Source organism: Astatotilapia calliptera, chromosome 1 (genome assembly GCF_900246225.1).
Source record: "Astatotilapia calliptera chromosome 1, fAstCal1.2, whole genome shotgun sequence".
NCBI lineage: Eukaryota > Metazoa > Chordata > Actinopteri > Cichliformes > Cichlidae > Astatotilapia > Astatotilapia calliptera.
In genome coordinates this window covers 6,118,654-6,133,441 of record NC_039302.1, presented here as the reverse complement: position 1 = coordinate 6,133,441, position 14,788 = coordinate 6,118,654, and the positions used below count along the sequence as shown (strand labels likewise).

At 40.5% G+C, this 14,788-nt stretch overlaps 1 protein-coding gene across 14 annotated transcripts in view; it reads left to right on the top strand.

Annotated features, from left to right (window-relative positions):
• The window catches only part of celf1 (cugbp, Elav-like family member 1), a 55,822-nt gene that overhangs the window by 32,039 nt on the left and 8,995 nt on the right, over nucleotides 1-14,788 (top strand). For 9 of the 14 annotated variants that reach the window (XM_026156698.1, XM_026156181.1, XM_026156258.1 and 6 more), the window contains 7 exons: nucleotides 3,738-3,817; nucleotides 4,198-4,359; nucleotides 4,449-4,518; nucleotides 4,700-4,822; nucleotides 6,327-6,443; nucleotides 8,272-8,457; nucleotides 13,720-13,863. In XM_026156698.1, the coding sequence (XP_026012483.1) occupies nucleotides 3,738-3,817; nucleotides 4,198-4,359; nucleotides 4,449-4,518; nucleotides 4,700-4,822; nucleotides 6,327-6,443; nucleotides 8,272-8,457; nucleotides 13,720-13,863 (882 nt within the window). The remainder of the gene's footprint in view (nucleotides 1-3,737; nucleotides 3,818-4,197; nucleotides 4,360-4,448; nucleotides 4,519-4,699; nucleotides 4,823-6,326; nucleotides 6,444-8,271; nucleotides 8,458-13,719; nucleotides 13,864-14,788) is intronic. The other 5 variants (XM_026156327.1, XM_026156026.1, XM_026156543.1 and 2 more) reach the window with 2 other exon arrangements.

Below are 14,788 nucleotides of genomic sequence, written 5' to 3'. Positions count from 1 at the left end.
AATGAAACATTATATATTAAACAAAAGTGGGGATTTGAATTACATCTTAAATTGTCAGAGGATGATTGGGGATTCACATGTCTCTCACAGCATAATTCCACTAGCTCTAGACAATGGAGAGAATATGGTTGGAAAAATGTAATTAGGTTTTTTATTACTCCTTATATCAAAAGCAAGCAGCTGAAAACACCCTAGCAATGCTGGAGACTATGTGGGGACTGGAACGCCACCATTCTCATGTGTTTTGGAAGTGCAAAAATGTCAAATCTTAGTGTATTGCGGTAACAATGAAGAAAGTATTTGGGTATGATGTGCCGTGCGAGGCCGAGTACTGTATTTTGGACTATTGGAAAAAAAAAACTTTGGCCCAGAGATTCTGTTCATTATGTTCCTTTTGTGTTCCTTCCCTTTTTTCTTTTCTTTTTGTTTGTATGTTCTATAAACTTGGAAAAAGTAAAAAAAAATAAAAAGTATTAAAAAATATATATTTTTGACAGATTTTTGAGCACCGTGTACCACATAAAATTGTTTTGAGGTCTGTAAAAGCACAACCAGAATTCATACATAAGGTACACCGGATTATAAGACGCACTGTCAATTTTTGAGAAAATTAAAGGATTTTAAGTGCGCCTTATAGTGCGGAAAATACTGTACATTAGAGGCCAAGTAAAGCTAATTGGTTTCTCAAGTCCCGATTTGTAGCCTTGAGATGAGCGTTTCCACCGCTGCAAAAAAAACAAGGAAGGGCAACTCTGACTATGAAACCATGTGCTCATTGGCTAATGACTGACAATGCATTAGGCCAAACCGTTCGGTTCTGCAGATAATCTGCCATTTTGAAACATGGTCTAAGCAAAATTTACACAATAGACTCAGTTTGTTTTATTCAGTATCACCCAGAACAAATGACTAAGCCCATTTATTCACAACCAAAGTGTTTACCAAGGTCAAGATAGAAAATCTTTTTCCCATAGACTTCTGTAGGACCGGAAGTCTTTTTGTAGTCACAATCTGGTGACCCTCAGATATAATTTGGCACTTACAAATTGGCTTAATTTATTTGACCCCAAAGCTAGGCCCAACTTCTTTTTTTTTTTACTGACTTATTGCTGTCACCTTATAACAGTTGGCCTGGGCTCCAGCCTCAAACAAGCTGTGAAGTTTGACACAGGACCTGATGGCCCTTTGACTGGAGATTAAGGCTGCCACAAACAATTATTTTGATAGTCGACTAGTCACCGATTATTTTTGCGATTAGTCGACTAATCAGATCATCATCCATTGGACGTAAAACTACAGCTTATTGCACCAGCAGCATCTGCTCTTATATAACTATCATTAGCTTACAGCTTTAAGTGTTTAAGGTCTGTACTAACTAAAAATAAAGACAAGATGATAGTTTATTAAATTTTAATGAAATCTGCAGATTGTTTCGGTGAAGTTTAATAAACTCCTTTCTATCTAAAATATAACAGGACACCGGAGTAAATTCTCGAGCATCTCACACTTCTGATGATCAGCTGTCTGCTTGACGTTTATTCAGCTGTGTAAAAACTATAACTTTAATCTCAGCCAAACCGATTTACTCAGGAACAAATAAAATACTAAAATAAGCCAAACAATAACATTTTTAAGTTATCTAAGTGACTTATATATCATGTTTAACCTGAGTAGCGAAAGACCGCGGTGGGTTTGAAAACGATTAGCCGGGAGTCCGGTGTTCTCACGGTGCTAGTGAGCCTAGCGCCCGGCTCGCTATCGAGCTAGTGGGTAACAGACGTCTCCGAAAACGTCGGAGCGCTTTTGAAAATATTTGGTGTCTTGATAAACTGAGCAGATATTTGAGGTTTACACAGCTACATTCTCGGCTGAAAATATGTTAAACGTTTATTTTGTGACCCAGAAAGAATAATAAGAGTAATATTAAAACTAACCAGCTGCCGCCATTGTTGGAAACTGAGCTGGGCTGCGCTATGAATTCTGGGACACAGCTACTTCTTCTTCTTCGGGGTTTAACGGCAGCTGGCATCCTTGTACATGCAGTGCTGCCATCTCCTGTTTCAGTCCGTTATTACACTCTTAAATCCTGCTACTGATTCCTGCGTCTTTTGGGATCTTACAAAGCTTCAAACGACACGTCGACTTTTAATTAGTGGTCGACGATTTTGATAGTCGATGTAATCGTGACTAGTCGACAAATTGTGGCAGCTCTACTGGAGATCAATCAAAAGGAAGCTTCATCAAATATGGAAAAGGGCTCTTGTGTGCCAGATTACACAAGAACTGGGTCACATGGAGTGTAACTCCATCAGACTCAATCCAAATCCAAAAATTTCAGTTCAATTGTCAATATGGTATGTAAGAGGTCAGGAGAGGTAAAGTCATCCAGGTCTAAGACAATTTAGACTCACTTGAGGAATAAAGGTGGTCATAGTCTTACTAACTTTAACATGTTAAAATGTTTTAATAAATGTACTGAAACATATGCAAATAAAAAGAATAGGGATGGCACAGTATTGTAAATGCCTAGTATGGGCTGAAACCCAAATGTGGAAGCTCTGTGCAATGGCAAACCAAGCAGTTCTATATGTCCAAAGGTTTATAGACAACTAAACTGGGATGACGTAAAAAGTGACTAAGATTAAAGACTGATCTTATCCACCAGAAGATGCCCTCAACAGCTGAAAGCTCATACTTTTTCTTCGCTCTGCAGGTTTGATTCTAAAGAGACAACATTGATTATCAATTCAGTAAAATGCCCTGCTCTTTAACAGCTTTAAAGAACCATGATAGAAGTGAAGAAAAATGTTGTTTCGAATACCACAAAAATGTTAGAAGGTGAAAATACTATAAATAGGATAATTTGCATCATAGAGATCTGTTCTTAAACCATGTTTAGAGTCAAAAAGTGATATGACTTGGTTAGTTGGTCCCTGCTAATAGACTTACATTACCTAGGTAAGGTAACTAGTGACAGAACTCAGTGGAACACAAGGACACTACAACTAAAAAGCAGCCTAAGGTATCACTTTTGTACTTTAAAAAAACAAACAAATAAAAGATACACTGTCCGCTTTCACTGTCTGTTTCAGTGCAGTTCTTTCATTATTTGGTTAGCTGCACTGAAACAGGAAAATCTTACTGTAGCCTTAATGTTAGGGTTAGGGTAGGGTACAATAATACTAATTGTACAAAAAATACAATTAGCGGTACAATCGTCTGGAAAAGCAGATGTGTCCACAAGATGATATCATCACTATTTTATCCAATGCCAGGAACTGATGACCTACTGATTGAATTGAAATATAAAGATAAATTAGGACCTGGCGTCCACATATGTGGACATCACATTTTGGGTTATTTAGACCAAAATACTAAATTTTGCTCTACTTATGAGGACATTATGCTGCTACTGTTCTTTCAAAATTTTAAATGAATATCCTCATACGTGGCTCTCATTTTTATTAAAAACAAAAGTAAGGTAAAAAAAAAAGTCTGGTAATTCTTTGTTTTTACATTCATCGGGCCCCAATCAGCCCAAATATCAAAGAGAAATTAAAAATGCTGCCGTGGAAGAGTTCGGGTCTTAGGAGGTTAAATATGAATAATGAATCTTAATCAAAACCAAGTTCTCTTACACCAATAAACTGGAAAAGTGTATCAAAAATTTTGTTAAAAATAAGTGTGGTCTTACTGAAAGGTTAACAAAACTGATACATTTAGTTTCTTTCTTGCAGGTTGTGCGTTTGTGACATTCACAGCCAGACAAATGGCCCAGTCTGCTATCAAATCCATGCACCAGTCCCAGACCATGGAGGTGAAGTTTAAACTAAAAAAAAACTAATTTTGTCTGTGATTTTGATTTTAGAAGATCTGCATTCTGTTGTTTCCACTGGATAAATAGTTTCAAGGTTTCCCAGTATATGATTATTCACAGCAAGTGATTAACCATTGTCCTTGATGTAAATATGTAAGAAAAAATTGTGTATGTTTCTGTCCTGTTTGTTTGTATATGTGTCTTTCTGGCTGCTGTTACAACCAAATTTCCCCTTGTGGGACAATTAGAGGATTATTCTATTCTATTCTAGATTTTTTTTTAACTATTTGGTTACGTTACTTGGAATTTGAAAGATGCAGTTTAATAGTTTTGACCAGTAACCTGTCATGACCACAATGTTTTCCTGTGTTTGTGTTCAGGGTTGTTCATCGCCAATTGTAGTGAAATTCGCAGACACTCAGAAGGACAAGGAGCAGAAGCGCATGGCTCAACAGCTGCAGCAGCAGATGCAGCAACTTAGTGCTGCTTCCATGTGGGGTAATCTCACTGGACTCAACAGTTTAGGCCCACAGTACTTAGCAGTAAGTGTATATTTATCCAAAATGTAACAACCATTAGAAAACAAATTGACAAATTTAAATGTTATCTTCCATTTTTCTTCTTGCTTTAGCTCTACTTACAGTTGCTGCAGCAGTCTGCCTCCACAGGGAATGCACTCAACAACCTGCACCCTGTTTCAGGTACATATACACACATCCAAAAAATGTAAAGCTATATTACTGGCTACATAATAATCTCATTAATTATTTTGAGTTTAGATTCATCCCTTTGTTTATTGAGAAAGTTAAGTCCAGCCTTATATCTGTATAACTGATGATCTCTGTTGGGGAACTTAAACTTGCCTATTCATGTGTCTGTCAGGTCTTAATGCTATGCAGAACCTCGCTGCTTTAGCAGCAGCAGCAACTGCTACACAGGCCACACCTACGGGTTCTAGCGCCATGACGACATCTACTAGCCCACTAAGTGCGTTAACAAGCTCAGGTAAAAACCAAAACACAGAGTCTGTACTACAAAACTAAGGAAATTTAAGTTTGGTTGATTTCTTTGTTGTGACAATGAATGTTGCAAATGAATCGTATATCACTGGAAAGCCTATTTATGGTGCCACCTTTGTAAGAAAAACGTATTTTTGGGTTGAGCAGCAGAGGTTGAGTATGTAGGTTGTGCCCTGTAAAACTTAGTGGACACAGGTGAAAGAATATTGGCTAACCGGATAAAACAATACTGTGGATCCATCACAGAATGGCTATAAATACATACTTTCACAGAATTTAAAACTTTATATGCTCTTGGACCTGAAATTAAATGTCAGGTAATCTCTAATATAATGTAAAATACTGAACACCAGGATTTAAACTGTATATTAAACCCATTTGCTTTACAGCAAATTCATTTCTGTTCCACTACTGGCCTAATGCAAGAACTGCTCAATTAGGTAAGGAGAAACAATAGTCCATTAGTCCAAATACAACTTCATCCTCAAGAAGTATAGTATTGGTGCATTGTATAGTATAGTATTGCATAGTATTAGAGAACTGGAGCCAACGACCTTCACCTAAACCCAGTAAAATTTGATAAGATCATATCTGTGAAGGTTCTCAGTCATCCAGGTCATCATAGTTTAAGGAGCTTGGAAAGATGCTTTTTTCTTTCCAAGCTCCTTAGATTTGATAAGATTATGTTTGGGCTTTTGAGCAATAAAATTCAAGAAAGGCGTGTGCAAACTTAAGTTAAAAAAAAAAAAAAAAAACCTGATTAAAAATATTTTATTACAATCGTGATGATTTGGGCCAATGCCTTTTTTTTTTTCATATGCTTGAAAAGCAGCCAACACGTATACTGTATATGAAACACTTTGTCATGTAACAAAAACCAAAACCAAAAAAGCAAGACTTGAACCCCCCCAAAAAAACCAAACCTTATTATAGCAAGTGCTTTTGTTTAACGCTAGACTTGGCAAAGGGCTTATTTGGACCCCTTTGCATTTTAAAATGTAGCTGTCGAAGTAAAACTCCACCTAATTTCATGACTTTTCCAAAAATAGAATTGGGTCATGATACACTTTTTGGGTGTAGGGAATAAAAAGAAAAACGCATTGTAACAATTTATTTCCTTCAAGGGTGTAATTTTGACCCAATGGAAATTATTGTAAAATGCCTGGCTGCCTGGAAACATGTATTGTTTACACACATGATGATATTAAATCTACCATAACATGAACCAGAGCTGACTAGATGTGATTCATAGGTAAATATATAGCAGACTGTAGTAATGAAATCATTTAAATTACTTGTAAGACTAATAAAAACTAAACTAATAAAACCCTTAAAACATAAATCCTGGCTTTGTCAAATCTTCCTTGTGATTAGAATTGTGAAATTACTTTTAATTTTGATGTTTTCCATTCTTATAGTACTTTTAATGATGCAAGGTAAATTGTTCATTTCCCCTATTATTATATCATTAAAAGTAAATGTTTCCCAAGCAGGCTCCTCCCCCACCTCCAGTAGCAACTCCTCGGCGAACCCCATGGCTTCTTTAGGGGCCCTGCAGTCTCTGGCTGCTAGTGCTGGAGCTGGCCTCAACATAGGTTCCTTGGCAGGTAAAAACTCTTATCTGCATAGGCTGAAATATAGATTAATTTGAGGCAGTACGTCTGATATAAATCTTCATTTTCAGGATTTGCTTGTCTGTGCTTTTTGTTTTCATACGTTAATTCTGGCTGTAATCTGGCTTGTAACTGTTTTATAATAATCACTGCCTGTTGGATTGGATTGTACTTGAAGGACTAACTGTAAATAAGTTCCAAGTGCGTTGGCTCAGTGGTTCCTTCGGTGGTTCCTGCTAACTTGAGCAACTTAATCCATGAAATCTGTTGCATAAATAATTTTATTTGGGGGGGTTGTTTTGTTGTTGTTTTGTTTTGTTTTTTACTTTTCAGGCTGACTCATTAATTACAATTGTAAAACCAAAAGGGGGAAAAACTTACTTTTCCCTGGAACAGTCTCTCACAGTCTGTGTCTAAAACCTAAAAGAGGAATTATGGATTTGATCAACTGGTCTCTGAATGCTATTGACACCCTTTTCTCAACGAGAAGTCTGAACTCGGTGAGCCTGAGTGTCCTGGAGGTACTTTCCCTGCCGGATACACGATGGATGGGTGGCAGGAATGGAGGGTCGTGTGCCTGGCGGGACTGTCGATCAAGGATGCTGAAGATATCTACCTATTCGGAACCATGATAACAGGGTTCTGGCTGATCGGAGCTGGGTTGGCCCTGGCTTATCTGAGAATTAAGAAAGCGGAACCGGCTGTTCAAACCCCCCCAAGGCTGCCCGCTGGGATTGAAACGACGGGACGAGGCGTGAGTTCTCAAAATGGGCTCATTGAGTGCAGCACGGTTAAGACCTTGGAGAAGCTTGCGGCTGCCGTGAACACTCAAAATAAGACCTCTGAGCGCAAATTGGATTACATCTTGGAGAAGCTCACTGCGGTTGTGAGTTCTCGGAATCGGCTCTTTGAGCACAAGAATGACAACATCACGGAGCGTAAGGTTGATAACATCATGGAGAAGCTCGCGGCTCTCCACCGGGAGATTGAGAGACCAGTGTCGGACTGTAGAACAGCTTTGAAATTCATATAAGTTGTTCGCACTAAAGTATAAACCACCATCACTTCATGCGGATACCCCTTTGGCGCCAGCTGCGGTCTCAAGGCTGGAGCTGAACAATAACACCCTGATAACAGACTGTGCTTAGACTGTTTCTTCCCATTCTGCAAGGCCACCTGGGTTGGCTGGAAGACTGTTTACTTGGACAGTAAAGGACACTAAGGACACTGTCTCAGCTGAACTCTGGACACACACATACACTGATACACACTCATCCCCCCTCCCTTTCCAAACGCCTTCGACGCTTGTTCCCTCCTAGAGAACACGGCGGGTTTGGGCCCAGCGCTGGAAAAATAGCTGCAGGGCAGGATGGCTGCTGTGTTTGCTTGGGATTACTCCTCACCCCCCACCCACCCCTGTTACTGGTCACGTGCTCTATAATGTTGTGCTGTGGACATTTATGTGCTTTCTGTGCAGAGGAGTTTTTTTGTTTCCTGTTCTCATGCTGTCCTCCCAGGAGCTCAGCATGAGTAGAGGTCTCTTTTTTCCCCTCTTGGACTTTCCCATTGTTTTGTATTTCAGTGTTTTTCCGTAATACTACCGGTCCCCTACCTGTCTCCCCATGTGATGTCTGTGTTGTGCATGTAAGGTCGGGGGGAGGGGGTCGGTCCCATTTCACTGCAGGGCAACTTGCATGTGACAAATAAAGTTTTCTTGAATCTTGAACAGTGACAGCCTTTTGGCCTCTTTTCTGATTCTTAGTCTACTGAAGTTTGTACCACTGTGAACATACAGCTTTTTTTCTTCTTGTAACTGATGCAGGCATGGCAGCACTTAATGGCAGTCTTGGCTCTGGAAGTCTTTCTAATGGCTCAGGAAATACAATGGAGGCACTGAGCCAGGCCTACTCTGGCATTCAACAGTACGCCGCCGCCACCCTCCCTAGCCTCTACAACCAGACCATGCTATCCCAGCAGAATGTGTCAGCTGCAGGCAGCCAAAAGGAAGGTGAGTTTTGTTAGCTGGGAGTTTTGTTAGCTAATGCAATGACTGAGTGAAGTGGACACTTATTAAAGGCATTTATACAGAGGTTCAGTGTGTAACTATTAAAAAACAGAATGCAGCTCTACTGTATTAGCATGTTTTAATGTATTTTCTCTTTAATTCAGTTTTATCCAGCTTTTGCTTGATCAGTAATAAGCCTCATGAGTTGTAGGCTGTTTTTTCAATTAGGTCGTACCTATATGCCTTAGATGAAATAGATAAACCTACTGTCAGTTTTCTCACAATTTAACATAACTCAGGCAACAAGAGTAAACCATATGTAACTTGGAACCTCTCTAAAGGATTGTATTAATGACAAAGATGCACACACATGTTGTGCCATTTGGTTATGCAACTTTTTTTTTTTTACAAGAAATTATTCTACTTTCCAACCCTCACCCTTGGTCAGATCAAAAGAGACTATGTAGGGTCATGAATAGGGATGGGTACCGGTGTCCGGTACCATGATGGCACCGGTTCTGACATAAACGGTAGTAACCAGACCGAAAAGCAGCGCACATTTCGGTGCTTTATTTCGGTGCTTTTTTTTCCTGAGCTGTGATACACTTCTAGCCAATCACTTTACGTTTCCGAGGATAGTAGGCGGGGCCAGGTACGTACGTTCTTTTAGAGCAGAGCTACAGATTAAAAATGTCCAAGGCGAAGCGGTCAAAAGTCTGGCTGTACTTCACAGCAAAAGATGCAAACTCAGCAGCAACAAGTGCTTTAAGCTGATACTGTGATACTGTCAAAGGAGGTAACACCTCCAATCCAATGAAACACCTGGCGACGCATAGCGTTTTTTTTAAAAGCCCAGAAATGCGCCGTATTTGATAGCTTGCTGTGAGACCTCACACCGAGCGCATCTACTGCGGGTGGGTTGCCTGTTATGCAACATCCCCCAAAAACACGAAGAGGAGCGTCCTGGCCCCTAGCCCTGCCAGTGTAGCAGGAATGATGAGGATGATGCAGCAGCAGCTGTTCTTCTCTGCGTGAGTAGCTTAATGTTGTTAGTGTGTAATTTACGTTGAGTAGGCTAACCACGTTATTACATTAATGCATGTAAGGTGAACTAGCAAACATCATCATAGCTACATGCGGCTGTCTTCTTGTTTGATGGCAGATACTCCCTTCACCCTGGCCAAAAAGGCTAAAATGACCAAAGAAAAAGTGGAAAACAGTTAAACATGAGAGGTTTTTGGACAAAGTTTGTGTTTTTTCCATTGTTTAAGCACTGCTTCCAGCCAAGAGTGATACCATATATGCCCCATAGCTGCAGAAAAGGCTAACATTGTTATCTTTTTACAAAAAACAGCTGAGCATGAGAGGTTTTTGGACCAATTTTGTGTTCTCCATTCTTTAAGCACCGGTTTGAGCACCGTTTCAAAAGTACCGATTTGGCACCGGTATCGGATAAAACCTAAACGATACCCATCCCTAGTCATGAACAGAAGTGGGTAAAATGAGTTTCTTTTGTATGGTGGCTGTGCTCAGCATTTGCGGTAGAGAGAGTAACTCTGATATCCAAGCTGAGTGCTCATCAGAGTAGTGCTCCTGCTCCTTTGTGATGAAAGGAGACAGTTGAGGTGGTTCTGACCTCTGGTTTAGGATGCCTCCTGGATTTCTCCTTAGAGGTTCTCCAGGCACTTAGGAGCAGAACCCAGTTTCTGGGGAGAAGGATGTCTGGAATACTCTGCTCAGTCAGCTCAGTCATGATCTCCCTTTGAATACCCCTAAAGATGATTCATGGATGATTTTTTGTTTTAATTTTACAATTTTTCTCATTTGTTTTTTAATACTGTTATGCAATTTAAAATACTTGTTGACAGCTCTAATTCCTTCATCATTTTGAAGTAATTAAACATGGTAAATGTAACATGTAACAGTAAACAAGTAAACTAGCTGCAGAGATGTTACCATGCATCACCATTGTGCCTCTGCTTACCTACTAACAGTTAGCAACATTATTTGACTTTGATTTGATTTGATATACCTTTATTAGTCCCACAAGGGGAAATTTCATAAGGCTGCCGACCTATTGGACGCAATGGCGGCGCCATCTTACCCTCCGACCATACATACATTACACAAACATCACATGGGGAAGACAGGTCAGAGAGGTATAACAATGGAAAATGCACCACATGAGGAAAGATAAGGAGAAAAAATAACTCCCCCAGACTGAGCTCCAACAGGGAGATCAGTTTGAGAACAGAAAAAAACACCTCTGCACATGAAAAACCTCTTAATACACCAAAGAAACACATGACAAGCAACAGGGGTGGGTAAAGGGTGAGAGACAGCCGATTTAGACAGTACATCCGAGCCTGCGTGCGCTGGTCTCCATGATCCACAGCATCGGAAGGGAATAAGCGTCAAAGGCATTTGGAAAGGGAGGGGGGATGAGTGTGTGCATATCAGTGTATATGTGTGTGTGTGCGTGTCCAGAGTTCAGCTGAGACAGTGTCCTTCGCCCTGCCAGGCTAAGTAAACAGTCTTCCAGCCAACCCAGGTGGCCTTGCATGGAATGGGAAGAACAGACTCAACACAGTCGTTATCAGGGTGTTATTGTTCAGCTCCAGCCTTGAGACCGCAGCTGGCGCCAAAGGGGTCTCCGCATGAAGTGATGGTGGTTTATACTTTAGTGCGAACAGCTCATATGAATTTCAAAGCAGTTCTACAGTCCAACACTGGTCTCTCACTCTCCCGTTGAAGAGCCGCAAGCTTCGCCATACTTGCGCTCTGTGATGTTGTCATTTCTTGTGCTCAAGGAGCTGATTCTGAGAACTCACCACAGTGTGCCTCCCCGAGATGTCATCCGATTTGCGCACAGAGATGTTATTCCGAGCGAGCCCTTCCGAGATGTATCCAGTCTGCAGTCAGAGGTCTTATTCTGAGTATTCACGGCAGCCGTAGCCTCTCAAAGATCTTATCCGTGCTGCACTCAATGAGCCCATTTTGAGAAACTCACGCCTCGTCCCGTCGTTTCAATCCCAGCGGGCAGCCTTGTGGGGGTTTGAACAGCCGGTTCCGCTTCCTTAATTCTTTGATAAGTCAGGGCCAAGCCAGCTCCGATCAGCCAGAACCCTGTTACCATGGTTCCGAATAGGTAGATATCTTCAGCACTCAGGCTCACCCAAGCCCAGACTTCTCGTTGAGAAAGGGGTGTCAATTGCATTTAGGGACCAGTTGATCCAATCCATAATTCCTCTTTTAGGTTTTAGAGAACAGACTGTGAGAGAGTGTTCCAGGGAAAAGTAATAAAAAAACACGAGACTAGACAAGGACATAAGAGGCTAAGCAGGGAAGCTAAGGGAGAGGAGGACGAGAGGAGAAAAGTGCGACCGCCTTCGTCAAGAGCAAGAGCAGAAGGACATCAACAATTATCAACAATTATGTTATTGTCATTACATGTTTTCTGTGACAATCCTCCCTTACAGTTTTAGATTTTTGGAGTGCATTTTATCTCTCACATTTTCTGAATATGGTGTGTGAAACACTGAGTATGCCTTTAAATAAAAATTGCTGTTTAGCTACAACTAACTGTTAAGTTGTTAAGAGATGTGTGTAGTGTGTTTTAATGTCACTTTCTGATAAGGGTTTTGTCTTATTTTATTATGCTGCATCAGCCATGACTGGGTGCTGCACTAGTAAGATGTAACTATCTCTCTAAAATAACCTTGGCTCATCATGTCAACAGCTCAACTTATAGTAAAAAATAACTATAAGTGTGAAACTCTGGAGTGGCAAAGTATGCGCACAATTTCAAATTTGTGTTGAAATTTCAAGATTTCAATGTGTCTTTTTTGAAACATGAAAGTACACTACTTATGGCAACTGTGGCTCAGGGGGTTGGGAATCGCATCTGTAACCGGAAGGTCGCCGGTTCGATCCCTGGGCTCTCTGTCCTGGTCGTTGTGTCCCTGGGCAAGACACTTTACCCTACTTGCCTACTGGTGTTGGCCAGAGGGGCCGATGGTGCGATATGGCAGCCTCGCTTCTGTCAGTCTGCCCCAGGGCAGCTGTGGCTACAACCGTAGCTTGCCTCCACCAGTGTATGAATGTGAGAGTGAATGAATAGTGGTATTGTAAAGTGCTTTGGGTGCCTTGAGAAGCGCTATATAAATCCAATCCATTATTATTATTACTACCGGTCAAGGTTTTTATAACACCTCAATTTTTCCAATTCCAATCGAAAATTATGCAGTTTAACGTCTCATTGCACTCTGAAATGAAAGGAGTCTTCGTAGTTGAAACTGAGACTCGCTTACTACAACCACTATTAAGCTGTGCTTGAAGCTGTTGTCCTGTGAGCCGCCTGTGATAACTCTCAGAAACGTGTACTCTGATTCAGTTGTGGCTTTCGGTCTCCCAAACCTCTTCCAGTCAAAGTTTCTTCCTTTTAAGTGTGAAGGAAACTGTATTCACTGACACCCATTTTGTGTTCCCTAAAAAACAGGCCTTTTGTATAATTCTGAAATGTACATTATTTTTTGGTTTTGGCTAACCTTACCTTTTGTTTTAACCTTGGCAGTTCACCACTTACCTTTGTACCATTTCAAGCTAATCACTGAACTTGAACGACTTGAACTGCAATAAATAGCTGGAAAAATTGGAGTGCTCTAAAACGTTTGACCGTTAGTGTATATGGACTGCTTTTTCAGTGCTTTTTCTGCTTTATGTGAAATTTTCATTTCTTATAATGCAGCTGAATTCACAGTGTACTTGTTCTTATTTACAGATAATTTTCTAAGTGGCCTGTTTTTTTTTCTTTTGTGACACACGCTGGAATGAGACTAAAAATTGCAGTTGGTCAGTTTATTAGGAAGCTGCTGGGCTGCAGAGAAGTTCTGATATCGCATTTTTGTGTTATGGAAACTGTCAAATAAGACAAAGTAAACAAAATCAGGTTGGCTATGAGCTTGTCTCTGGAGATGTGCAGCCAGTGTTTGTGTTTTTAGAAGCAGTGCATATATGTTTTGTAAAACACAAGAATCTGTTAAAAAGCAGCTCTGAACCATATTATTAAAAACTTTTAAGAATCTGTTAACCAGGCTCTGCATGACTCGATTAAACAGTTTGTTACAGTCTGTCAATCAGATTTTTTTTTCTTTGCATGAATACAAAAAATGTGACTCTATTTTTAAAAGCTACGTGAATTCATAATGATAGTCCTGTTAGAATATTACTGTGTTTTATACTTGTATAATTTTCTTTGTTTGGCAGGTCCAGAAGGTGCGAATTTGTTCATTTACCACCTGCCCCAGGAGTTTGGAGATCAGGATCTGCTCCAGATGTTTATGCCCTTTGGAAATGTAATCTCTGCAAAAGTCTTCATTGACAAACAGACTAACCTCAGCAAATGTTTTGGTGAGTTCATGTACGTTTTTATATATATATACATATATATACATATAAATATACACATATACACACACACATATATATATATATATATATATATATATATATATATATATATATATATATATATATATATATATGTATGTATGTATATATGTATGTATATGTATGTATATATATATATATGTAGCAGCTGGATAGCGTAGTGGTTAAACTACACGCCTTTGGAACAGAGGATCGCAAGTTCGATTCCTGCCTGGGGCGTCTGTATCCAGTAAGGGTCCTAAGGCTAGACCCCCTATGCTAAGCAAGCCTACCGCAGACATGAGCGAGACAGATAAATATGAAGGCATGCCGGCTCGGACGTCGCCCGGATCAACAAGGTCCGCGTCAGGTGTTGAGGAACCAGGGCACCCTGACGAAAAGTGGGCTACTGGAACAAGAAGGCATCGGTGGGCAAGGGACGAAAACAGGGCGTTGTTGGAATGCTACTACGCAAGTAACCCCGGCGGAAGGGGCTACATGAATAGGATGAGGGACCTATGGATTCTTCGATACCCAACATCCACAATGACGGCGAAACAACTAGTAGCTCAGTGTTCCAACATTCGAAAGAAGGGACTGCTCTCACAGCTAGAGATTGACGAGGTACAACACAAATGCTACGGCAAGGAGGAGTCAGGACGCCAGGTCAGGGGGGAGATATCATCACCCCCACCCGAGATTGGGTACATAGCCCCAAGTGCGATAGGAGAAGGATCGTTGAGTGCGAGAGGAACTGACCTGAAAAATAGGATCATGGCCAAGCTTGAAACCTGGATCCCCCGTAGCCGGTTACCAAGATTACGTGAAGTACCCTCAGAAGGTCTGCTAGATGATGTTAATGCAGCACTACGGGCAATACCTACAACCACAATTACCGACACTAACA